The sequence below is a fragment of the Zootoca vivipara genome, chromosome 1 (assembly GCF_963506605.1).
Source record: "Zootoca vivipara chromosome 1, rZooViv1.1, whole genome shotgun sequence".
Lineage (NCBI taxonomy): Eukaryota > Metazoa > Chordata > Lepidosauria > Squamata > Lacertidae > Zootoca > Zootoca vivipara.
Genome location: NC_083276.1, coordinates 97,908,041 through 97,935,160, shown reverse-complemented (window position 1 = coordinate 97,935,160; position 27,120 = coordinate 97,908,041). Strand labels below are relative to the sequence as shown.

The 27,120-nt window shown below is 40.8% G+C and overlaps 2 protein-coding genes across 2 annotated transcripts in view; both read left to right on the top strand.

The window, feature by feature from the left end:
- LOC118083125 (von Willebrand factor D and EGF domain-containing protein-like) overlaps window positions 1–3,703 on the top strand; it is a 123,182-nt gene extending 119,479 nt beyond the window's left edge. The window contains exons 17-18 of the mRNA XM_060279527.1: window positions 959–1,209; window positions 3,030–3,703. Coding sequence (XP_060135510.1) covers window positions 959–1,209; window positions 3,030–3,464 — 686 coding nt within the window. The 3' untranslated portion in view covers window positions 3,465–3,703. The remainder of the gene's footprint in view (window positions 1–958; window positions 1,210–3,029) is intronic.
- Window positions 3,704–8,073: 4,370 nt separating this feature from the next.
- LOC118092273 (uncharacterized) overlaps window positions 8,074–27,120 on the top strand; it is a 68,884-nt gene continuing 49,837 nt past the window's right edge. The window contains exons 1-2 of the mRNA XM_060272609.1: window positions 8,074–10,004; window positions 11,878–12,042. Of these exons, the coding sequence (XP_060128592.1) occupies window positions 9,818–10,004; window positions 11,878–12,042 (352 nt within the window). The 5' untranslated portion in view covers window positions 8,074–9,817. The remainder of the gene's footprint in view (window positions 10,005–11,877; window positions 12,043–27,120) is intronic.

The following is a 27,120-nucleotide window of genomic DNA, read 5'->3' as shown; positions in this document are numbered from 1 at the left end:
TGAGAGTATTTTTTTTATTGTCTCTAGGTTCTTATTGACTGTGAGACATGATGACTGTGTTCAACTGGAATGCACAGTATGAAGTTTAAATGTAAAATAAATAAAAGCTTTCCAGAATGCATTGCTCAAGTTTCTCAAACTTGCTGGTAACTGTTTATGACTAAAATGTTCCAGAGGGATTTTGCGTCTTTGTCAACTGCAGTGTAACATTAACCGTAGCCACCACAATCAACCTCAAATGCTAAGTGTATGCCACTAAAACGATAAAATAAGTTGTGTGCCCCTGCTGCCCAGAAGGAGGGAGAAATGTGGCAGAGAGACAGCCACACCATACATTAAAAGTGGATTTATTTATGAAAATATTGTAATCTGCTCATTTAAAAAATCCAAGCAGTTTACAACAGCCATGCATATATACAATCAAATACAATAAAAGCCTCATCAACTACCTATTACTGAAATATATTTTCTTGATTGCTTGCATAAGCTTAGCAGCATAAAAAAGTTTTCAGCAGATGTTCAAAAGGTGAAAAAAGGCACCTGCTGAATCTTTGTTGGAAGAGCTTTCCCCAGGACTGGGCCAAGAACATTAAAGCCTTGGTTTAACTTTTAGACCACTGTCAGATGAGCCTCACCAACCTTGGGATGACCAATGAGACTCCTGCTCCTACTATTTTAACAGTCATGGCTTGCCCCAAAGAATCATGGGAACTGATTTCCCCTCACAGAGCTACTATTCCTGACACCCTTGACAAACTACAGTTCCCAGCATTCTTTGGTGGAAGCCATGTGCTTTAAATGTATGATGTGAAAGTACCAACAACCAACAAGACTGTGACAGGTGGTGTATTTTTGCCAGCAATTTCCTGATGGTCCAGGTGGTAGATGTAGTTTGAAAACCGCTGTCTTAGGGAATTAGAACTTTCCATACATTATTGCATGTTGCCATTTTGCTTAGATAACCAGCCGCCTGTGTTCCAAGCCCCAGCCAGCCAGCTTCTGACATTTGCAGGAGAGAATTTTGTGTACCAACTGCTAGCAGTGGATCCCGAGGGATCAGCGGTGCTGTTCATCTTAGAAGGCGGACCTCCAGAAGCCACCCTCTCTCCTGCTGGCCTTCTCATTTGGAAAGTTAGCTCTGCCGAATCAGAGAGCTTTGAATTCACCGTGTCTGATGAATGCAATGCACAAAGCAGGCACTCGGTTCAGGTAGGAATGGGGAACCCTTCGGAAAACTGGTTTATCACACTGTCCGTTGCTTCCATTATAGCTAATAATTTGTTACTGTCTTTAAAAAGCTAAGACTTCAGCTATTTTCAAGTAAGTGCATATTATCCAACATGACAGTAATGATCAATTAATCTAATAAATAACTCGGAGAACGCAAAACCCATATATACAACGAGCAAGAGAGGGTACTATCGATTGCTGCCTGAAAGAACACTTTTGCCGAGCCTCTTAATGGTTCATTAATCTGCTTTAAAATTCACTGTGTGCATTTGGATCTTTGAAGAAAAGCACATAACAACATAAAAGACCAGGTTTTCGCCATAAAGGGGAGGACATAATTCATTTGCAATGATATTTTTAGAGGTTCCCATGCTCTTATGTCGTTACTCCAGAGCCTCGGCTCCCTGGCATTGCTTCTCTTCTGCTTTGTCTTTATTGCAAGGTGTTCCATTAATCCTTCAATAGGGTGGGCTAATGAGGTAAATGCATAGGAGGAGGAAACTTACAACCAGAAGTGTCTCGCTCACAATGGGTAATTGTTAAGGAGCCTGGAACGAGATAAGTGCAGGATAAATATTAGCCCACAACACTTGATACAGAATTTACATGGTGCCGCACCCAGACTTACCTGGAAATGACTGCAAAATAAATGAATGAATGAATGAACCAAGGATTAGATTCATAGTCTATATAAGGCCAAATTAGATGTTATGCTAAATACACAGCTGCCACTGAAAATGGCAAGTGTGTGACTAACTTTCCCCTTCCTCTCTGCAATGTGTCCTGATAGTTCATCTTTTCTTAGCCCACGGCAGCAGCCAATGATATGGCGCAGGAGTGGGGAAATGCAGGATGTTGTGGCATTAGGAGATGAGCAAGTTCTGCCAGCTATTACAAAGGTGCTGGGAGGCGATCCATATCTTCAGTTTTCAGCGGCTATTGCATATTTCTCAAGTTGCATTAATTGCCCCATATAAGTGCTGCTTCTTGTAGACATGCAACAAGAGAGTGGCAACAATAGAGAGGTCATTTTCAGTACTGGGGTGCTCTCCCCAGCGAAGTTCACCAAGTACTGACCATATCTGAGCCAGTGTGGTGTAGTGGTTAAGAGCGGTAGAGTTGTAATCTGGGGAACAGGGTTCGAGTCTCCGCTCCTCCACATGCAGCTGCTGAGTGTCCAAGTACACTTCTCTGAAGTCTCTCACACTTCTCTGAAGTCTCTCAGCCCCACCCACCTCACAGAGTGTTTGTTGTGGGAGGGGAGGGGAAAGGAGATTGTTCGCCGCTTTGAGACTCCTTCGGGTAGTGATAAAGCGGGATATCAAATCCAAACTCCTCCTCTTCTTCAAACTCTTCTTTCTGTTGTTTGGTGTGATTTGCTGCTGGTTGGTATTTCAATGCTTATCATGCTGATGTTGTGTTTTTTGTTGCAGTTTTTTGTAGGATTACTTTTAGAAACACTCTCTGGTGCTTAATTTTTATGTAAATTTATATCTGTATTGCATTTTTTATGCAAGCCATTTTGAGATCTCTTGTGGTATAAGATGATTGATAGCAATATTTTGGCCCTCGGTATGTCTCACTTACATTTCAGACAATATTGCTTTGTATTTATAATTTCATATTTGGAGCTAGAAGCCATTCTAAATGACTAGATTTTGAAATATCTGTTTTACTAAAAGAAAGTTTTAGGAGGGTGGATACTGAACCCTACCTTTGTATAAAAGGTAGTTAAATGCTCCATTGCAATGCAGTGCAAGAGAAAGAAGAAAAATCACCCCACTTCTTGCCTCTTTTAGATTGCAGTGAAACCATGTGGCTGCTTAAATGGTGGAACATGTGTCACCAACATCAACTTCCCTCCGGGTGTTGGTGAATATCTCTGCATATGTCCCAGTGGATTTGAACAGGAACTTTGCCAGAACAGCCGTAATGACTGCCAATCTAACCCATGTGGGATTGGCTCCTGTATCAATGGAAAAGAGAGTTACATTTGTAAATGTCCAGCAGGTTGGAAAGGTAAGCAGAGCTTTGCATTTTTTTTCTGGAGTCTCCTTACTGTTTTCTGGTCAAATTTAGAGGCAGTCTATATACTACTCCCGGTATATGGAAGTAGTGTCTGGCACTCGGAAGCAGTATCTGAATATCATCTTTTCAACATGGCGGGGTTAATGCATAGAACAGGCATCCCCAAACTGCGGCCCTCCAGATGTTTTCACCTACAACTCCCATGATCCCAAGCTAACAGGACCAGTGGTCAGGAAAACATCTGGAGGGCCGAAGTTTGGGGGTGCCTGGCATAGAACCTAAGGATGAACTAATCTGTCAGTTTCAATTCCTCTTTTTCCCAGTTTTAAGTTTAGTTCACTACATTGTGATTTTTTCCTTGAAATTTTTTTCACAAAAATTAATCAGGATTCTTTTGGTTGGCAAACTGCCGGGTAAAATTTGGAAAGGTGCAAATGGATTTCAGTCCATATTTTATTCTGGGAAGTAAAACTTATATAGGTAAAGGGTAAAAGGGCCCCTGACCATCAGGTCCAGTCGTGTCCGACTCTGGGGTTGCAGCGCTCATCTCGCTCTATAGACTGAGGGAGCCATGTGGTCAGCATGACAAAGCTGCTTCTGGCGAACCAAAGCAGCGCACGGAAATGCCGTTTACCTTCCCGCCAGAGCGGTCCCTATTTATCTACTTGCACTTTGATGTGCTTTCGAACTGCTAGGTGGGCAGGAGCTGGGACCGAGCAACGGGAGCTCACCCCGTTGCAGGGATTCGAACCGCCGACCTTCTGATCTGTAAGCCCTAGACTCTGTGGTTTAACCCACAGCGCCACCTGGGTCCCTTATATAGTTTTGCATTAAAATGCATTAAATTAAAACTTATATAGTTTTGCATTAAATTGTGAACCAAACAAAATTTCTCTCCCACTCCTTTGAAGCAAGGAGACAGAATCAGTTATTTTCTTCTTACCAACTTTGCAACACAGGCATGTGACCGCTGTTCCCCACTACTGTACTTTGTTACTTAATTGTTGCAGATTAGGTAACATGAATGATTCTGACATCCCTGGTTCTCCCTTGTGCCTGAACTGACACCTCAGGATAATCAAAACACAGGTCGAGGAACTTTGGAGTATTTCCACACTAAGGCCCTTTAGTACATCTGAGACATTGCTTCTCTCCTATTAGCACAAAATTAAAATATAAATCCCACACAGCAACAAATATACCCCATTTATTACCTAGCAATATTGTTTTTCTGGTCAATGTCTTTCTAATATCTTTCTTCAAGTCAATTAAATTCACCAAAGTTGCTTTCAGCAAATGCTTATTGAAAGCATCTTTGTTGCTAGTACAGACCATTTAGTTGCTTCCTCTTGTTCCTGGCTGGGGGATTAAAAACAGTCTTATTTGCCCCCTGAGTAGCCACTCTGAATTACCACAATGTCAGTTTCTCTTCCCATGGGGCGGGGATGGGGCTTTAATTATTTATTTGATAGGCTATTCAATCTATAAGTCAGAAGCTTTTCATTACCACTAATATATCAAATTCAATCCCTTATCTTGGAGCTTAAACAGATCTCCATTTCCAAGCAGACATCTTCAGCAAGCAAAATAGTCACATTTCCAGGGAAGCCGTGATTTAAGCAATCAAGGCTTTTTAAGAATATGATCCCGTGTTAATTTCTGGAGAGAATGGATTTCTCTGCAACAGGGTTTAAGGCCAATATGTACAATGATTTAATAAAAAAGAAGGTGTGCAACAGAATGATGCTAACTACCAAGCAAAAGGGGGGGGGGGTGGACCTCAGTTCTTTAGATTGTAAGATAACAGGGGAATATAGTAATCTTTTAAGTTTGCCCTGACAGTAGCAAAAAAACCTGTGAACAATAGGGCCCCTTCCTTTCATTTATTAATAATCATAGGGAAAGCGATCTGCTTCAATTGCCCCCTTTTCCTTCAGGTGCATGTAAATAAAATAGTCAATGTTTTTGCCATTATTTTCCTGTAGCAAGTAGGCTTGGGGAGGGGAAACCAAATAAACAAATGATTGAGTGAAATAGGAATATCTCTCACCTGTTTTAATGGCAGGTGAAAAATTATATGCTAGTGCAGCTGAAAGCCAGCTGGGAAGGTAGATGATTTCACTTCAGGGCAGGTTCCATTACAGCAATAAAAGCTTATCCTTGATGTTGTGTTTATGTCTCAATTCCCCAGAAAGCCATCAATAATCTAATGAGAAGGCAATGCTGTACTGCTCAAGTGACAAGACTGTTTCAGCGTCACTTCTTTACAAATGATAGCAAACAGATAGTAGGAACAAAGACGTGAACTCTTTAGAGAGCACCTTAAGTATCATCTCTGGAGAAGCAAGTCGTGGAGACTGTAGGAAGCATCGTTATGCATACAGAAATACAAGGGCAATCTTAATTCCTCTCTGCTGTCATTGATAAGACAACATTAATTTTGGATGCATACCAGGGGGACAGGTAGAGGGCTAAAGATTTTTTAAAATGAGCAAGAGCCATGGGAATGCCTGTGTGGGCCCAGAGTTCATTCTCAGTAATTTTAAACTTCCATTCGATACCTTTCCACTGGGACATCTAAAGGCATTGACAGATATTTAAAGGGTTTGGTGCCGATGCTCATTGCCACCATTTTCTGTACAGAAGGAGTACAGTGAGGAGCACAGATATTGACTAGTTAAAAAATAAGGGGGGGGCATGATTCGCAAGGGAAAGCACACCCTTTCCTCCCTTCCCCTTGTGAAAAGAGTGTGAAGATTTTCACAGTTGGGGAGAGAAATGCCCCTTTTCCCAAGTTGGGAGAGCTCTAGTCATGTGTGATTAGATGCTCCAAAAGGCTGTTGAGGGTCCACATTAGAATGGACCTTTGAAGAGATGTGGATCTGGATAGACAACACCTGCATTTGGATGCGGATTCAGCCCCAGGCTTGTCACATTGCTCTCCAATGAAACCAACATACAGAGAAACAAGGAATGCTTCCATCAGGACTGTGGCTGCTATGCATCAAATTGTCTTTCCATTGTGACTGCACTCGCTGGCACACACAAATATTTTCCCACTCTCAGATTGCTTCCATTTTGTTTCCACATTTACATTTTGCCTCTCACCTACCATGTTGTCTACCTTTGGTTTCTAAGATGGCAAGGGCTATCAACCAGAAACAAGGGTTCTGTATTAACCAGGCTAGCCCCTACCATCTATCAAATATACGTAGAACCAGCGTAGAACCAGCCCCTTCTATACGTAGAACCAGCCCCTTCAAGTGGTGGATCAAGCATCAATCCCTCATCATGGGCTTTTGTCATTTGACGCATGATGTTTGAAGGGGCCAGATTCCTTTTTTGAGTCTAGCAGCTCATGCATGCTTAGTTCAGAATATCTGAGAATAAGCATGGGTAACCAGAGATGCTGCAAGTGTTGCATTAGGTCTGGAAGTGTAGAGGGAGTTTTATTAAAAACTTAAATATAAAAAGTACAATCACAAAACAGTAAGTTTTTTAAAAAACTCATTGAAACCATATTTTAAATTGATTACTACAGAAGGAGGATTATTCCCATCCACATATTTTATATTTCTTGGTAGCTGCTAGGATGATTGTTTAAACACAACAGAATGAGCCAAATTCTCCCTTTCTTGCACAGCTGCATTCAAAGATCTGGGATGGAGGAACTTACTTATTGACTTTAAACTCTGACAAATGGAAAAGTCCATCTTTGAAATCCTGTTACCTAACAGGATTCCAGTTCATCATAACAGGCCTCATCAATGTGAAATGTTGCTTATATACTAGATCAATTCTGTTTTAGTTTTCATCATTTAGCAGCTTATTTTTCAACTCAGGTCGACTGATTTATGATGGGGTATTTTTTTATATTGCATCTCTGTATTTTTGTTTGTCAAACCATAATATATCTCTGAAGATTTGCCCATACTCAAAATTTTGATTTTCTTCTAGTCATAGCTGTCAAGTTCTCCCTTTTTTAAAGGGAAATTCCATTATGTTGAATAGGCTTCCTCGCAAGAAAAGGGAAAACTTGACAGCTATGCTTCTAGTGCCCTCACTCTTCAGACTTTGTAAACTTGATTGGTTTAGAGGTTATGCTCACCCAAACCTTCATTTCTTTTGTTGTAGCCTCCCCACACAAGAGATACTTTTATTTACTTAAAAATCAATAAAAATCTAGTTACAAAAATATGTCAGTGGGTGAGCGCTGTGCGTGTGTGTTTTAACCCTGACTCCAAGAAAAGAGGTAGGTAGCCGTGTTGGTCTGAGTCGAAACAAAATTAAAAAATTCCTTCAGTAGCACCTTAAAGACCAACTAAGTTTTTATTTTGTTATGAGCTTTCGTGTGCATGCACACTTCATCAGATCTGATGATGTATCTGATGAAGTGTGCATGCACACGAAAGCTCATACCAAAATAAAAACTTAGTTGGTCTTTAAGGTGCTACTGAAGGAATTTTTTTATTTTCCAAGAAAAGAGTGTGATGCTCAGAATTCCCTGAGCTAGTATTAGAGAGGGTGTTTAATGAATCATTCACTTCATTATGCATAAAATAATTTATGAACACTCCTGAGGATCTAGCCACCTGCCTTCTTGATTTTTCTGTTTGTGTATACTTGTCTATTAACCTTCAGTGTGGAGAAGAAACAAATTAAATGAACTAAAGAGGGAATGGCCAAGAGCTTCACTCTATTGTTGATTATAAAAGAAAATAGCACATTGTGTGAGTGTGAGTGTGTGTGTGTGTGTGTGTGTGTGTGTGTGAGAGAGAGAGAGAGAGAGAGAGAGAGAGAGAGAGAGAGAGAGAGAGGGAGCGTGTGAGGATAACAATAGCTTACAACTGAGGAATCCTAGAATCAATGTACCATCTATTGTAAAGTTGATTAAATCTTTCCTTGCTTAAATTTACAATTTAGCCTGATATAAACAGCTTTCTAGTCCTTTGCTTGAGTTCAGGGCATTTTGTGGCTGCCTTGAAGTGCATCTGTGTTTTGTGTGGGTTAATTCGATTAAGTGTGACTGGAGAAAGGAAGATTCAATTAAAGTCTAAGCAAAATCCTGCCCTTAGCCAAAATGTAGTTGCTTATTTGCACACAGCCAAGCTTTTAAAAAGCTTTCTTTGACATAACAGTTGTACCAAGCCTAAATAAGCAACTTCACTGAAGTAATGAAAACAGTTATTGCTTGCAAATTCCTTTTTCATGGAAGATTTTCTACTGCCTTGCCAACTTGGCTTGGGATGACATTCCAAGATATAAGAAGAGTTACTGTTCTGAGAGCTGAAACGAATCTGATTCAATAACTGGGTTGCCTGGCTTTCCAAAACAAAAAAACAAAAAAACAAAAACCCATTGGCATGTAAAAGCAGCTGCAGAGACCTCCAAATTTGATTAGAGCAACCGTACTGAGGGACAGTGTTTTAATCCTCCTCGCCTTATACAGCAGAATATCTGAAGACATGTGGGAATGGAATGAGGGTAGAAAGAGTTCCACAGCCCCAATGCTAGCCAAGGTCAGACAAGTTGGATGTTACATCACCATTGTTACATGACAATAATGAAAGAATTGTTGGTGACACTAGTTAATGGAGAGACATAGCCCACTCTGGCGGATGTAAGAATGTGATGCAAGAAGCTGGTAGCTGTCTCCTAAAGCCCATACTTCAAAAGCCTCCCATACGTTGCATCTGAGGAACACCCATGGCTTATTACCAAGATATGGGCCATTAAGTCAGCCTAAGGCTTTTATGTTAGGTTTTGCTTTATTCATCACAACAGCATTCATTCATTAGCACATATCATGGTGGCTCCTCTTTTGTAGCCAATGCCTTATCCTCAGCTGGGTCTCAACGCTAATGCCTACGCTCATCCCAGCACCACGCAAAGTCCCACAAATCCTCATGCCTTGGAAAAGTTTCAGCTATATGTTGTGTGCAGTAGGTGGACTATGCTAACCTGTGCCTAAAGCGCCACCGTGAGTAATGGCTCCCCAACATTTGATGGAAAATATTCACACATGCCTTCTCAGTGAAGCTAGCCAGTAGCTAATTGCTTTGAAACATGGCTCCAAGTGGAATATTCAGTCTCTAACTTATTGGAGGAAATTAATATTTTAAATAGTCTCCGATGGACAATTTACTTGATTTACTTCCTTGAGCACTTTAAGCAAGAGTGTCCAAAGTACAGCTCTTGAGCCAGCTGCTGCTTGGAGACGTCACAGTGTAGTTTGGCAACGATCCATTTTGTATAAATGCAGGCTAGAGCTGGAGTAAGGCCAGCATGATTTTGTTTTTAATTGGCCAAGGTAATGTGTCATTTTAGTCCCTCCAACAAAGTCTGTTACCTTATCAAAGGTCATTTGGGTAGCAAACTTCTCTTTGCACGCCCTCCATTAGATGTGGATGCTAAATTAATATCTTGTTTTGATGAGACTCCAGATGCTGACTCATTTGATCGCCTTTGTTCCCCACTTGGTTTCTGGGATAACATCCTGGAGGGTTATCTGATTTGATGTTAAGTCTTCATTTCCATCATTAATCACAGCAAAAAACTAATGCAGTGCTTCTTTCACCTCTGCTCTTTTTTTATTACAGTTGAGGGCAGTGCTGACATGACAGAAGCTTTCATTACTGATAATCATAATCCTAAAGGTGAATGGAAAAAGAGTGAAGGTAAACAACCAGTCATAGAAGTGAAGACATTGTCTGCAATTAAGTATGTTAATATTACTGATGTTCATGGTAAGTGAAGTGTGATTAGATGAGTGTCAAAAGGTTTCTTTTCAGACTTGGTTGTGTATGTACATAGCTGTCACTGGTTGCACAAAACTAGTCTCCCAAAAGCTTAAACATATGGATTGAAAAAACATACAAATCACTTTTAAATAACATTAGCTCTTCAGTGTGTTGGCAGGGATATTAATTATGATTGATAAGAAGACTGGGTAACTGCCTGTGGTTCTTAAATTATGGGATTGGGCCCAATGAAGCATGGATGGGCAACCTTCCAGGTGTGACCTTCCAAGAAGCTGTTGGACTTCCTATCAGCATCAACCAGTATGGCCAATAGGAAAGGATGATGAGAGCTGGAGTCCAACAACATCTGGAGGTTGAAAGGTTCCTTATCCCTGTTTTAGGAACACAATGTTGCTGCCATGAGAGAAGGAAGTTCCTATCTTCCTGTTTTAGAACAGCAGATTCCTGTCTAGCCAAGACTGGTGGGTTGACCCTATCTACTAAGGAAATAAAAGATAATATAATATAAAGCATGCATAGAAAAGTTCGTTCTGCCCAATGCACATGGGCTTGTGGTTTCAAAAGTACATAAGAAAAATTGTATCTAGCCCAGCATCATTCTTCCCATAGTAGACAACAGGATGTCTCTGGGAAGTCTACAAAGCCCTTATTATCCTCTTGTTCCTTCCCAGCAACTGGAATTCAATGGTGCACTGTTTCAGTACATGGAGGTTCAATTTAACCATTGTAACTGACAGCTATTGAAGGACCCTATCCTCTACAAATCCTCTATAAAGTAGGGACTGATTGATCTTTCTGTTTCCAGTCTACGTTCTTTGGCAGTTTGTTTTTTTAAATATTCATGTTATTCCATTTCTGCATTGAACCAAGAATTGGTTGTTGTTGTTTTTGTTACTCCACTCCAAATGCAACCACTGCCAACACAACCCATTCACTATTCAATGCAGAAACAGAATAGAATGATGGTGATGTAATTTAAACATGCAGTTTCCCCCCAAAATATCTAAATGTGCATTTTGATGACTTTAAACTGCCTCCAACTGCCATGATTAGAATTGGAAATCCAGCAGATTGCTGAATTTTGTTCTGAAAGGTGCAGATCAGGCAACAGCAGAGTTAATAAATGACAGGAAAACTACATCTGCTAAATTGCCATGCCAAGCTACTGTTAAAGGCACAGGAGCAGGGTCAATGTGTTTTCCATATTTGATTACCCTAAGTAATGTGAAATACCACTTTTTTCCACACAAGCAAGTGTGAAGGGAGGCAATGTTGCACCCAGCCCTAGAGGAAATAGGTTCCAGACCCATGTTTGCAAACTAAAATGAGATTTGGGGGGATGTTTCAAGGGGAAACAGGCTTTAAGCAGATGGGTGGAGCACTCATTTCTCCATTGGTCATTTTCATTTCAAAGCCCCCCACTCCAACAGATGCTCTGCAAAGGAGAGAGGGCCACTAGAGCTCCCATAGATTTGCTTGTGGTGAAATATATGTTGTTTGCCTCTGACTAATGCAGCTTCTTCGCTTACGTAATTGTTCCCCAGCACTGAAAAATTACCATTTCTATTTCACTCCCGATAAATGCCGAGCACCTTTGAATAGTAAACTTGAAAACATGTAATTAGAAGGCTAATAAATCTTGCCTTAATGAGAAACAGCTGGCTTGATATGTTGTGCCTTTAGGGTTTTCTTATGCTTGGCACACAATTTTGGGACATTCAACATTAATTATATTTTAAAAGAGTAAAAATAATGGAAAGCCTTGGCCAAAGCTCATATTAGCTCCTTGCTTAACTTTTTAATTAACTTTCCTGTTAATAGTTTAATACTGAAAAATGGCTCTTGGATACTGTTTTAGATCATGGAGCAGTTCTGCCACCCATTACTAACTGTGCCAACAGACCTTGCTTTCCTGGAGTTGTCTGCATTGACCGTAAACCTCCAGATATTGGATACCTCTGTGGCCGATGTCCAACAGGTTTATCTGGAAATGGACGTATATGTACAAGAGTGTCAAGACCAGGTACCTGCCTTTCATTTGGGAAGTTAAATATTTAGCATTAGTCTAGATAAGTTGGATATTGGGTGGTAGACTTTTTATATACATTATAGCATTATATTTCAGTGTTAGCATTTTACTCAATCAGTAAAAGAAAAGGAGCATCAGAATGCCAGGTCATACTGTTTGTTCAACCAGCCCAGGATTTTCTACTCCAACAAAAAGAGGATCTCAGGAACTTGACCCTTTTAACTGAACCTGTAACCTTGTACATGCAGTTCATGTGCTCTGCCACCAAGCAGCTCCCAGTTTATAGCATCCACAAACTAGTCAATAGTTTAATACTATGTCATTGTTCAACTATACCCACTTTCCCTGTTGACTGTTTCAATCATTTTCAAGGTATCACCATATCAATATTACCCATTTAGAAATAGATCCTTGCATCAATGACAGAGGGTATTCGATAAAAAAAAAGGTTAAGACTATCTTTCGGTAGTGTGTTGCACATGGTTTAGCTCTAGTTTTCAAACACTGATTATTTTATTAATTTCTGTATTTGGGTTATGAAGAGTGCTGTGATGGTAGAGAAAGAGGTGACCCCCCAGGTCTTAGGGACATGGCAGAAACAAGGCACATGGCCACACAAAAAGAGTTCTAGATTTTGGCTATCAACCAACCAGATTTCTTTTTTTAATTCTCCCAATTCTTCATAGTCTCTGGAAGGACAAACAGGATAAATCATCCTTGTCTGCTAAATGGTGCCTGAAACTTCATCAGAAAGCTTGTCATCTGTTCATTTAGAATTCTGAGGAAGGCTTTATTTAATTATTTAACTGAGAGTTCCTATTTATATTTCTTATGATATGACCCTTCTGCAAAGGTAGCACTCACCTGTTGCACCATTTTTAATATAATTTTAATTTAATACCAAATTCCAAGAATGGCACAACTGAAAAAAATAATTGACTGAACTGAAGCTTATGGGCTTTGGGGGGAAAGGGGGGTTTCCATTATTTATTCAATAGTTTATGATGCTTTTTCAGTATGAGACTTTTCAGGTATCAGGATGGAGTGCAAAACTTCAGTTAATCATTAGTTATACATGCAACTCTCTTTAAATGGGGCCTCTTGAATGGGTAGTTTCCTAAAATGAGCAGACTCTAGGAGCAGACTTATTTATTTGTTTAAGCAGAAAGAAACATCAATCGTGCCATTCCTCTTTCTGTGTTGAAGAAAGGTGTAATCCTAATTGAGAAAAAAGACCACAAGTAGAACTTATAAGTGGTCATTTGGATTTGCATCTCTCATCCTTGAGGAACAGGTGAATACAGATAACCAACTTGTGAAGTAGTACAAGTGAGGATTTCCTAAATTTGTGCTAAAGTAAAAAAAAAATGAAGTGTGAAAATATGGGTCATTGCTTATTCATTGCTTCATTGTTCTTTGTTTAGCAAAATAGATTATTATTAAGATGTTCTTACTAAGCCTTTTAAAGGCTTTCCCATGCATGGCGCAAAAGCTCAAAGTTCCAATTGTGTGGCTGCACCTCCATGTGTACAGGATAGGCTCAAGTACTTCATATAACCTGATGATTAAAGTGGATGAAATGGAAGAGTAGATAAATTAAATTTACATGCATGAAGAATTATGATTATTTGAATAATAGTTTTGCTCTGCCGAAGAACACTCTTCCAGTTCTAAACAAAGATCTCCTCTGAGTAGTAAGATTCCAAGTGACATTTAAAATATTTAAACAAAAAGGAGCTTCTCGGTGGCTCTCACATTTTTCTGTCTTATCAGATGGTTTTGATTCAATAGTCATGATTTAAGGATTAAGAGATAAGCATTTATTCATACAAAAATAGCAAAATTGCCCATCTTTACCAAAGTGTTTTTGTACTCATGGGGAAAGAAAAATAAGCCTTTTCTTTTCTTTTTGCAAACAGGAAATTATTTTTTAAGACAGCACTTGGGAAGAAAAAAACATTCTGATTTATTGTCACCAAGTGCTTTATTGTAACTGACTACTGTTTAGGGATAGGAGTGAAATCTATTGCTATTTGTGAGCTCCAATCATTGCCCCTGTTTTTTTGCCATCAGCTTCTGAGATGCTTTTTCTTACTCTGGTAAAGAGAAAAGCAGAGCTTTTCTCTTGTTTCACTTGTAGATTTTATTGCTGAACTGTGTGTTTTCTCTTTCAAATATGACAACAATGAAAATTGCATAAAGGCTTATTAGCTATGAGAGAGAAGCTTAGCACACTATTTATTAGTGCTGCAGAGCAATACTTTGGGTGAAGTTACTCTCAGGTTTGCACTGCCATTACTGAGCAGCAGCCTCTAATCAACTCAAGCCTTAGAGTCGGAACTGGGATTTCCAAGCTTGTCTAGTACAAGTCCCTGCAGTTGTGTGTTAAGATCCCAAGACCTCCCCCAATAAATAAAGACACAATTGACATGGAATTTAGTTTAAGGTTATTGGCATAATTTTGGCCACAACTTTATTGATTACAGATCATGAGTGGTTTCCTTAGGCATTGGTTCCCAACTAGCTGCACCTGACCTCAACAGGGCTGCACTGGCGCCTGAACTCCAGCAGACATCCTGGGGGAGTATTGGACCAGGTTCAGACTCAAGCTCATCCCCAAATGCTCCCAGGGGCTCTGGCGTGGCCCTAACCCCTGGAAGGGATTGGACAAAAGCAAGGCCAGCCCCTGGATTCCTTTAATGAATACCCTAGCATTGGAGGAGCAGGCACAGCCTATCCACATCCCCTCCACCACCATTGAACCAATGCCTAACCGCCAAACCTTCCAAAGTTGTGACAATTTGCTACGTGGCAGGCGAAACCCAAGTGGAACCAGCCAATCAGCCAAATGGGGAAATTCCTACCGGGCCCCTGTCCCAAGAACAGACAACCAACAATGGCATAGCAAGGTCATAATAAACCCTAAATATAGGGAGGGTGGGCGGGTGATCCGGTGCACGAGGCGAAAAAGAGGAAGCTCAACGCAGCGTGCAGCGGTTTATATGGGTCCCTCTGTTAATGCATGAAATGATTCCAGATTTACCCCAGCATCTGAGGGACCACCAATTGGGTTGTTGTGGCTATCCAATTGCTCCCACCCACAACAACAGTGAGGTCAGTCTTGATTATCTTCGTGCTCTCGGGGAGGAGGACACAATTTGCAAGGACCCCACTAGTAAAGCATGCTTAATAGAGCTTGGATGGCCACTTGCTTTGCAATTTCTAATGAAATGGAGGCAGTGTGTTCCACTGTCAAAACAGCCCAGGGGGCATCGGCTGCCGTCATTCCCTGGCACTGCAGCCAGTGGGTGCTTGTATTTGATCACCCAGGGTTGTTGGCCATGGTAGCATCTGCTAGTTGACAACCAGCCTCTCCCTGCCTGGATGGGTTTAACCAGTGTTACTGTAATATATGATGGGAGCAAATCAGCTGCTTGGCTCTGACTAGCAGTTGGGTAGCCATAATGTTTTATCTCCCACAATACATTGTCATACTCGTCGACTGGCCTGGAAAAAACAGAATATCCTATTTTTTTACCTGCAAGAGGACAGCAGCCAAAATGGCTGTGTTATTTCAGGCTGCACTTTTTTCGGACATGGCATCCCAAAACATGTGTTTTGGGGTGCTGTGCCTGAGAAAAAGTTTTGTTGGGGGGCCTGCAATTTTGTGCAGGTCACATGACTCACACAGGAGTACAGACCCAGAAGATGGCACCTTGGATTTGGGCAGTGTCGTTTTGGAAGGTATGCAAAGCCCAGCATTCAGTGCTGGGTGCCAAAGCCTTGCATTGTGGGAGATAAAGCATGGCTACTTCCCGTTGCTCACCAGAGCTGATTGGTTACTCCGCTACCATCCTATTGCAGTGTACGCCTATCTAGGGTGGGAGCATATGCAGCAAGTGGTGAGCACCAAGATGATTGGCAGTGGGCAACGGATAGTGAGCGCCCATATAAGTTTAGCCCTGGTTATTCCCATGCACATACTTTTGAGGCTTATACCTTGACATTTGCCAGTTTTATTTTGTTTTTGGTTTTTTGTTTAACAAAATGCATTAAAAAAAGATATCAGCTAGTTGATGGCCTAATATATTTTATTTCATATAAGCAGTAACAATAATATAAATATGATTGAGTGTTTTTGTCCTGTCTTTTTCAATGTTGTGAGGGGTTGTTGTTTAAACACACACACACACACACACACACACACACACACACACACACACACAGAGAGAGAGAGAGAGAGAGAGAGAGAGAGAGAGAGAGAGAGAGAATTCTCTGGATCAGGTGCTAGGTATTAGTGATACTGACTATAGCCTCATCCAGCCTGGTTCCTATGTGCATTCCCCCACAGGAGTTCCATCTTTCCCAGTGAGAGTAGGGAGAGATTAAACTTTGGGGGGGGGGTTGCAGTTGGCTTGCATGCATGTAGAATTCAGCTTTTCCACTCCATCCACAAGGGATAAATGCAGACTACAAATAAAGAGGAGGGATGGTGCAATTAACGAAAATGGGATTTGATCTGAAACCTGCTGAGATTTCTTTCAGGGATAGCTAGGAAAAATCTAAGCAAAACAATGTCTTGTCGTGTTGTAAAAATGAAGGGCATATCGAAGGAAGAGAAAAGAGATGTAGCCATGTCAGAGTGTTGCGTTAAACATTCAGTGGTGGTAGGCAGCAAACTATTCAGATGTGCTGTGAAAATTACTGTGGACCCAAGGAAGTAATAGCTTTTTGCTTCTGGGATGCAAAATAAATCCAGTAGTACCCAGTAGATGTTACTGGAACTGCTGCTAGGAGTCATCCTACCTCTCAGGGAAAAATGAGTTTTCTACAATAATTTATCTTGCCTAGGCAATAGCTACTAAAAATCTAGACACTTAAGGGGGAAAAAATACTACAGGGAAGTTTTCTACGGAGTATTCAGTGACCTAGATATAACACCCAAAGGTAGACACGATGGGAAGAATATTTTAGATAATTTAAAAGATAAATGATTTCCAGCCTTGCTGATTCATACATTCCATCAATCTAGAGTATGTTAAGCACTCCAAATCCAGATGATATATTTAGCAAGCAATGTAGCTCAGCAACAGAAGACCCATGAATCCCAAGCTATAAAACCACTAGGGAGAGGCCCGTGTTGCAAGCCATGAATAATATTTGCATTCAATCACAACATCTACCGCAGAATACATCCCTTTTCTAACAAGGCCCTGCTGTTTTCCCCTCCCCCCCAACTCCACTTAACCCTTCCTGGGTTTTAATAGAGAAGACTAACAACCCAACTACTAAGTATCTAAACAGAGGAAAATGGCTTTGAGTGTAAGTGTGAGAGAATTTTGTAATCATTTAAATGTAGGTGATCGGGTAACTACATTGCTATGTAACTATGCATTCTAAATAAAGAGAGCAGCCTTTTCACAATGAATGCTAGTTTGGTGGCAACCACAGGATAAAGCTTAGATATTCTTTACAGCTTTGTTGAATGCTTTTCTTGAACACCACAAGATGTACAGTCATACCTCAGGTTAAGCTTCAGGTGGAGAACTTTCAGGTTAAATACTCTGCGGACCTGGAGGTGTTTACTTCTGGGTTCCGCTGCACGTGCATGCGGAGAAGTGATCTATCGGCGCTTCACGCACGTGCACTATCACTGCTCGGGTTAAATACTTTTTGGGCTGCGAATGGCATCCCTGAACCAATTAAGTACTTAACCTGAGGTACCACTGTAAATGTTAATTTTTTTAATCTACAATACTGTCTTATTTATTTTATAGTACAGTACATTGATTATTGCCTTCATTTTATGGATCAATGGTCTTGTTAGTCAGTAAAATTCGTGTTAAATTGCTGTTTTAGAGGGTGGTTTTTCCATCATCTGGAACGGATTAATCCACTTTCCATTACTTTCAATGGGAAAGTTCGCTTCAGGTTAAGTACGCTTCAGGTTAAGTACAGACTTCCAGAACCAATTAAGTACTTAACCTGAGGTACCACTGTACTGATAGTAGCCAAGCTTAGATGGTTTTAAAATGGGATTCGATTCACATTGGACAGTCTGTCCAAATGCTTGGTTTGGCCTACTATTCAGGCCCCTGAGAACTCGGGTTATTGCTGAAATTTGACATTTAATAGCAACCCCCCCCCCCATGGATGACATTTTGGATTATGCCCATCTGTGAAGTTTATGGGACTTTGTCCCAGCAGTTCCAGCCAGCTATGGATATTTGGTTGTCTTTCTATTCTGCCAAACCACCTCAAATGTGGAAGATCTGACTTATCAATATTTGCTCAAAATATGTTGTAAATATACTTTTGTTACATATCACTAAAAAAAGATTGCCACCACAATATCTTTCACAAAACAATCTGCTTAGTACATCATGAATACTATAATAGCCAAGTATTAGATTTATAGGCATAGAATGAACAGACACAATAATTATTCAAAGGTGAAAACAAATCTATCTTTATTTTTAAAATTATTTACATGGAATATATATTCATAATACATGACTAGATGTTCTTCAGATGCTTCAATGTTTACTTCATTTGCACTTTTTTTTTAAAAAAAAAGGAAGCTGCTATATTCACTTCGCTGAGTAAAACCCAGATGTCCTTTTCATTACTCTGTCCAAGTTAGCTCTCCAATAATATGTTAGAGAACAAGATGTGGGCTTCTCTCTCTGGTCAGGAACTCAGTGGGAGCATATAGAGTCTCACAGCTGTCACACACTGGAATCCCCACTTCTTGAGACAAACTGGCAGGTTCTTCCGGTAAAGTGCCTTCTGGTCAGGAATGTGATAATCAGGAGGCACCCACACAGTCTTGTGGTGTGGTGTAGTGGTTAAGAGCGGTAGACTTGTAATTTGGGGAAGCGGGTTCGCGTCTCCCCTCCTCCACATGCATGCAGCTGCTGGGTGACCTTGGGCTAGTCACACTTCTCTGAAGTCTCTCAGCCCCACCCACCTCACAGGGTGTTTGTTGTGGGGAAGGAGGGGAAAAGAGAATGCTAGCCGCTTTGAGACTCCTCCGGGTAGTGATAAAGCGGGATATCAAATCCAAACTACTACTACTCCTCTTCTTCTTCTTCTTCTTCTTCTTCTTCTTCTTCTTCTTCTTCTTCTTCTTCTTCTTCTTCTCTTGAAGTCTTCTTGCTACCTGAGGCCAGCTGCCTTCCACTGTCACTGTGGCCAGAGGTTATTCTGGAAAACCACCTCTAGTGCCGCCTTCTCCTTGCTAGCCCTCACAGCTTATCCAGTCTCCTACTTAAGCTGCGCTGTTTAACTGCTCAGGCTCTTCCCTGCCTAAATTGCTTCAATTGACCATACTGACTTTGGACAGTGTAGTGACTGCCCTTTTATATGATCTCAGTCAGGGAACCTCTGACCAGTGGCTAACTGGCCTCTCAAAACCTAAGCTTTTATGTTTTCCTACCCCGTATATAAACTGACAGACCTAACTGTGAAGCACTAAGACCTATGACAGCTTCTTTCATGACTTTAGCAACATAAATGACTATTACAACAGCCCACAATAAGTTTAGTATACAGATTAAACAGTTGGGCTTCCTGTAAATGGAAGTTTTTAACCTCTCACTGTTTACCAGTTCATAATCAGAACAATACATATTTTTTTAAAAAATCTACATAGTGGATTAACAGTGTTTTACCTCAGACTTTAATTTTCTATACCATCCATTGCACACAATGGAACAATGTGTGTAAAGTGCTCTGAACACTTGGTAGTGCTGTACAAATGTCAGGTATCAACAATGACTAAAATGTTTCTTACATTGTTCCAAAATACACCCTAGAAGACTTCTGCATGTTGTTTAGAACATAAGATCAGCAAACAATCACTAAAAGTCACCAGTCTATAAAAAACATCAACATCCAGTACAATACTAAATTTAGTTGAGCTATATTTAACCAATATAAATATACCTAGGGACATTACAATAGTTCAGTGACATGTTTTGAATGCAGAAGGTACCAGTTTCAGTTCTTGGTGTCTCCTGTTAGAAGAATCAGGTAGTGGGTTATGTAAAAGATCTTTGCTAGAGATCCGGGAAAAATACTAACAAAGTAAGATAACACTGGGCTAGATTGGAAAATAGTCCTGCCTGCCATAAGGAGCATGCCCTGTTATAAGGAAACCTCCTATATTCCTAAGCTCCTAACACACACACACACACACACACACACACACACACACACACACACACACAGTATACACAGAGATCTAATCATTTGAAAATAACTCTGAAATCATGCAGAATTGCCTAAAGAAAAGTGTTCTTGCGGGGCATTTAAATATACTTATGTGATATTAAAAGGCATCTATTATTTCTTTTGAAGCAATTGCAATTTAGAAAAAGAAATCCCGATTTTCATCACATGTTAAGTAAATGTCACTTTTATGTATTTATAGCTGGAAATAATGTGGTTGCAATTTTAGGCCATTTACTGCTTGGGAGTTAAATGAAAGACAGAATTATTTGCAAAATATTTAAATTTGAGCCATTTTTCCTTTGAAGAAATGACATGGGTTTTCTTTTGAAAAAAATATTATGAATTTCTTCTGCCGTCTGTTCTTATACATCTTAATACTCTCACGTTGCCTAACAAACTAGATCAGACCTCGCTAGTTGTAGCTCATCCATATATACCAATATTGCACTGTTTCAGCCATGAGGAAAAGTCTGACAGTCCTAGAGACATCGGATAACAATGGCATTTTTATTATTATTATCATTTCTCTGTCTTTGTGGGAGTATTGGAATAGGAGCATGCCTGAAATAAAACACACTATTAGGATCCTATTTCTTGAGAAGCAAATATGCCGGTATGGTAGGTCCCCAAAATCCATACAATAAAGGCTAGAGAGATAGCAGCGATGCCAAAGCCCCACTCCCTTGTATTGTGGAGCACTTGCCCCACCCTATATGGTTTACTATACACAGTCAAGCAGGCTTCTCATCTCCAAACAACCCTACAGCACATGGAGCACGGGAGTGAGGTCATGAATGAATATGAACAGTTCTCCTGGGTCATACCAAAGACCCAGCTAGTCCAGCATCATGTTCTCATGCTGGTCCACCAGACACACATGGGAAGCCTTCTAGCAGGAGCAGTGCGCCACAGTGCACTCCCCACTTGCATATTTGTCAATGGTCCTGATTGGATTGGGACATTCTGGAATTATGGAAGCCATACCAGTTCTGCTTGGATCCCGGGATGTTCTCTTTGGGCTCCTGTGAGAATGCAGTCCCCAAAAGAGTCACTAGCTCAGGATTGTGCTGGCTCCTTCATGCCTTTCTTTGTTGCCTCCCCACAGCAGCTGTGGCTGGAGCTGCGACAGCGGTACCAACCGCACAGATGCCTCTCCTTGCCTGCCTGCCTCATTGATGCTTGCCCACTCCAAAACACACCAAGTGCTACTTCTGGCTCTTCCTCCTCCAGTATAGAGATGTAGAAGAATGTTGAGCAAACCTCTCCTGGCACTTTCAGCCCTCAATTGAAAAATTGGCTTTCTGCTCTCTGCCCTGATTCACTGGCCCTAAGGAGGGCTCGTGGGAGTAGGTGGGTGTAGAGAAACCAAACAAGGATGTTAAAAACGACAGTGTTCAGTTTGAATGCTTTATTAAAGAAAGGTGTAGACTTACAGCAAACATGGGATGGACACTGCAGGAAGGAGGTGGCTTGTTGGCACCCAAGCAAACAGGCATACATTCTTTACACACAAAGCAACATGACTTCCTTGGCCAGGACTTCCTATTGCTTCACCTGACCAGATGAGTTCATAGGTGGCAGCACCCCAAGACCACTGGTACGGATAGTATCAAAAACAAGCCAATTAACTTATATCAAAGCAAGTGAATATTAAATATATATGTGCTCATGATTACAACAACTAGCAATTAATTGTGGGGTTATCTTGACTACCAAGATGGCATTTGCAGGGCTTCCAGAACAATTCCGCTTTGGTTCAACACACACACTCAGTGAAAAGCTGTGCATCAGAGAAGGGAGCAGCGGTTCATCGCTGAGTGCCTAAGAGCCAGAGCAGCGCCTTTCCATGCCGTAGAGATTCAGAGTCTTCAATTGTTTACCAGAACTTTAGGTTGTATTGTCACTCTACACCTTTCCCTATATTTATGTCTCTACTTGCCCCACATCCACCAATCAGTGCACTGCTGTCTGTCCCCCACCCCCACACTTTCAGCATGCTGACAAAACTCCAGGAGCGCAGCCCCTAAAGATGAGCACCCCAATTTCCCCTGCAGCATGCTGGAGGATATGCACAACAGCAGAACATAGCCATCATAGCTAGTAGCAATTGATAGCCTTATCCTTTACAAATGTGACCATCCCTACCTTTTGTGGGAGCCCAACAGGTGGCTTGTATGGTCCAGTTCCCTTTCCATGCTGTCTTAATTTCATGTATAGACTAATGCCTTACGGGACTAAACTGATCTGTTTCTTCTCATTTTGTTTTTGCACTTAATCAATACACCCAATCAGTCCCTTGCCAAATGCGCCTAATTTATATGTTTACAAATGTACAAAGAAAAATAATATAGCTAAAGACCTGAATGCCTTGGCTTTCTTCCCACTTTATCTGGCTAGTGATTTTGAAAGCTAGCTGGCTACTGTGCGCATTAAGGTAATGAAATTCAAAATGAAAATAATTTTGATGGATTGCTCTGTCTTTAGAGAACACCCTTCTGAGTAATTTCATAATTATCCAGATAATGGGAACATTATCTACCTGTTGTACCTTTAATGTAACATATATATGTGTATGTGCATTTATCTGTAAAAAGTCCAATATTCTACTTATGCTGTCATGAAAAGGAAGTTCACGGCTATTTTTTCCTTAATGTGAAAAATAGCGTTCAGGATACTATGGAAACACTTTAATATGAGCAAGGTAGCTGTGTATGTGTCCATTACCCTCACTCCCAGCGTCCATACATTTCAATGTTTCTGCAAGTTGTTTGCATGCTGGCTTCCAGCGTTTTTAGGAACTGAACAGGTTAGGTACATTTGTGTGTGTTTAGCCTTGGACTTGGATCTTGGGAAGCAGATGTGTAAGGAAGCTGGGGGAAACTGACTTCACTGTCCTCTACACCCCAGCAGACTCTCAGCCCATTACACAGGCTCTCCTGAAGGTCACGGGACTATGAGGAGGACTGAGAGAGAAAAGCGGGAATCCCATTAAACAATAAGAAAGTAACAATGATATTCAGAAGCTCCACCTGCACAGTTGCCTGTAGCCAGTTTTGAGGGATTCCCTTCCCTCGCAGCAACCTATGTCACAGCCCCCCCCCCATCCATTGAGGTCTTCTGACCCTCGAAGGAGCCTTTTTGTGCAGCTGTATGAGCTACTAGGAGGGTGGGGAGGACGTTTTTCTGGATCCAACCTCCTGTTCAGAGATTCTGAAGAATGAGCACATTGTGTTTGGGAAAGAGGACAGTAGGTACAATCCTGATTCATAAATTCACACATAAATTTACTGGAAGCTTCAGCTAGTGTTCTTTGACATCTCTTACAGATTTCCACAGCTATTCTTTCCATAGTTTCACATCCTGGCCATAAGAATCAAATCATTTTTTTCAGTTTTAATTATCACTGATGCATCCTTGAAATATATTAGCAACAATAATCTTAGTATTCTATATCCTAAAATTCTATTGCATCATCTACATGTTTTATTTTCCTTTGTTACCTTGCAATCTCACCTTAAATGGTACTTTGACTGCTGGCACCATTTCTATTAAAGTCATGAATGTATGTAATTCTGTGCTGTCATCACATATTTCACAAACAAATATTATCTTCTAATTAGAGTTGAAACAAATATTTACATTTTTGATTCTGGCAGGCATGAGACATGAAATCTCATAAGCTGTCCACTGTGAAATACTAAATACCAGTGAATGTCAGCTGTCAAGAACAGTCAAATATTAATTACTACTGTGGGCCAATGATGCAGTATTATAAAATACAGAATGCCTATGCATCCCATGTCAGCTTTCAAAAACTGTAAAATAGCAATCAGCTGCATAACTTGTGACCAACCAAAGTCCAACATAGCCCAACAGACCTGTATGCAGTGGCGGAGCTTCATGCTCCAGCATGGCACCCAGGCGGGTGGGGAGGCAGCTGCGATGGCACCCCACCGGGATCCCGCTGCTGGGGGGCGGTGCGCTCCCCCCACACTCCTCTTCCTCCGCCAGTGCCTGTATGACAGCCCACCTGACTAGTAGGCCCAGTGGGCTATAGTCAGGGCAAAATCCAATGCTATGTAAGTGGACTTCTGCTCAGAGAATGGGACCTCCCATTCCTCTTCTCCTACAACCTGCTTCCAATCATGAACCATTGGATTCACTGTCAGCTTGGTCACATGGTGCTCAGGTTGTGTTTAGGAGTATATAAATAGATGGACTTTCCAGAAGAACCTCAAGGGTACATCTTCATCTATAGTGGAACCTCGGGTTGTGAACGTGATCCGTGCGGGAGGCACATTCTCAACCTGCAGCGTTCGCAACCCACAACACTGCGTTTGCACACGTGCGTGACACATTTCTGCGCATGTGCGAGCGCCGAAACCCAGAAGTAACCCATTCTGGTACTTCCAGGTTCGGCACGTCCGTTACCTGAAAACACGCAACCCGTAGTGATCGCAACCCGAGGTATGACTGTATCTGATTTAGCAGGTCAGTTTGGGAGTTATAAGACTGGTATGATTTAGAAAGAAACCAGTTTTATTTATTTATTTTAATTTTAAACTTGCATCTCGTCTTAAGGAAACTGTACGAAAACTGCTCATCCCCATTTACATGAAGCCTACACCGACTTGGAAAGCAGCAGCATTGAACTCAGTGGAGCGTAGTTTTGAGCAGACATGCTTAGTATTGCACTATTAGTAAATATAGAGACTGAGATGAGAAAGGAGATAGAATGCACAAAGCAGAGGTTAAGCAAAGAAAGCTTCACTTTAGGCTTCAATAGATTATTTTTTGGGGGGGGATTCTCAGTGGTACAGCATGCCACTGCTTAAAAAATAATAATTTTTGCTGTTCCAAATATGGAGGTTTCTCCCTTTTTGTTTAAAACTGACATACTCAATTTCTCCCACCCTTCTCTCAAATTGCCTCCAAAACTTTCATGCTAATTTCAGGGGCTGCAGAAAGCTGGAAAGACATACCAGGGAGGTTTCATGAGGAAACATGTCAACTTTCTTGTCTAAAAGATAGGATATTGGGGGGGGGGGGCAACAATCCTTTCTTTCATCTAGCTAATATTGTATTTGGTCTGGTTTGTAGGAATGAAGAAAAGGTCGTGATGTCCCAGCATCCTCCTCCAAATACTTACGGATAAGTTGTTTTATGGCACCATCCATGGGATGAACATTTTAGGACAAATCAGTGTGTGAAGAGTAGACAGCTGCAAAGACCCATATATATCACATATTTTGTCAGAAATTGGAGTACGCAGGGTATGCCCCCTGCTGTTATTAACTCCCCATCTGGCGTGTTTACATAACTGAAGGATACCACAGCAGTAGTAAGGGAACAGGTCTAATGGCTGTCATGTGCATGGTCAACAAACATAATCACCACCATGGCTATTTTATCATTGGCAGTTTTTACTGCTACTACTCTAAACGTTATTTAACTAGCATGAATAACCTAAGAACATTTAATTTTCTTCTGGGACATAAATGTACTTAATATCCTCTGAATTTAATGGTAGGCAGGCTACCACTCTCCACATCTGATTCAGAAATGATCCATGGAAATGGATTACTTCATTGTGAATTTGACAAGTGTCCAAAAATAATCATTGCTTTCTTCTTTTTACTGATTGTTTTCCAGTTGACAACGTGCATTTGTGATGTAATGTAATTCCAAGTACATGCAGGCCAATAGGCCTTCCAGCATTTTTCTCCTACTTGTGTAGGGGACATGAGGAGAGAAGAGTGGAATTGGGTGTCCTACCCAATCCTTCATAGTTACTTTAGGTTCAGCATATCCTGCTGCTTTTCAATGCAATGTTACACTCACCATAGCCCTGAATTCTGATTGCTTCCTCCTGCTAAATGCTTTATGTTGCCCTTTTCATAATGAAGTAGCTGGCACGGAGAGGGATATATCTAGTGCAGCATTTGGGGAATATCTTAAGCATTAAACGGATTAACTAGAATTAAATGCTATTTCCTCTCACATCTTATACAGTTCAGAAAAATATCCTCTGACTTGCACTCCACCTCATCATTGCTGCATGCCAGGACTGTGTTTGCTTTAATGATTGAAGCTTTCAAATTCTTCGATCTCATTTTATTCAAATGCAGCAATAAATGGATTTAAATGTCAATTACACTGTTCTGAAAGATTTTCATTTGAAAACCAAGGAATGATCTGGACTCTGAGACAAATAAATAAGTCCTTTAATATGACATGGGTAAATAGATTGCTCTCACTTAATACAACCTCTTTTGCTATAAAATAACTCATGATTTTAGCACCATTCACTTGGCAGCAATGAAGTCTTTGCAACAGTGTTTGCCACCATTTTTATTCCAACTAAACTTTTAAAAACATCTCACTGGTAAACTACACACACACACACACACACACACACACACACACACTACATGGAGATGTGCTGAGAAATCTTTGAGATTTGGAGAACAAATATATGTCCATTTTTAACTAGAGTTACTTGGAATTAAATCCCATTAAGTGCCTGGAAACTAATTCTGGATGTCATTAGGATTGCAATTGCATCCTAATCCGTGTCTGCCTGGTTCATATACTGGTTCCTGTGGTCATCACACACAATTGTTTTATATTTTAACTGAAATAAAAAATAAAAAATGATAATGCACACAACAACAACAATGAAACAGCATTTTATTCATTTTAGGACCAATGAAGGTTCTGGAGATGGGTATAGCCTGAAGAGGGTGCTAAGCGCTGGATAGAGACCTAGACTGGAGGGCTACATTTGACCCCTTGGGCTTGAGGTTCTTCACCCTTGCTCAACACCAAAATTATAAG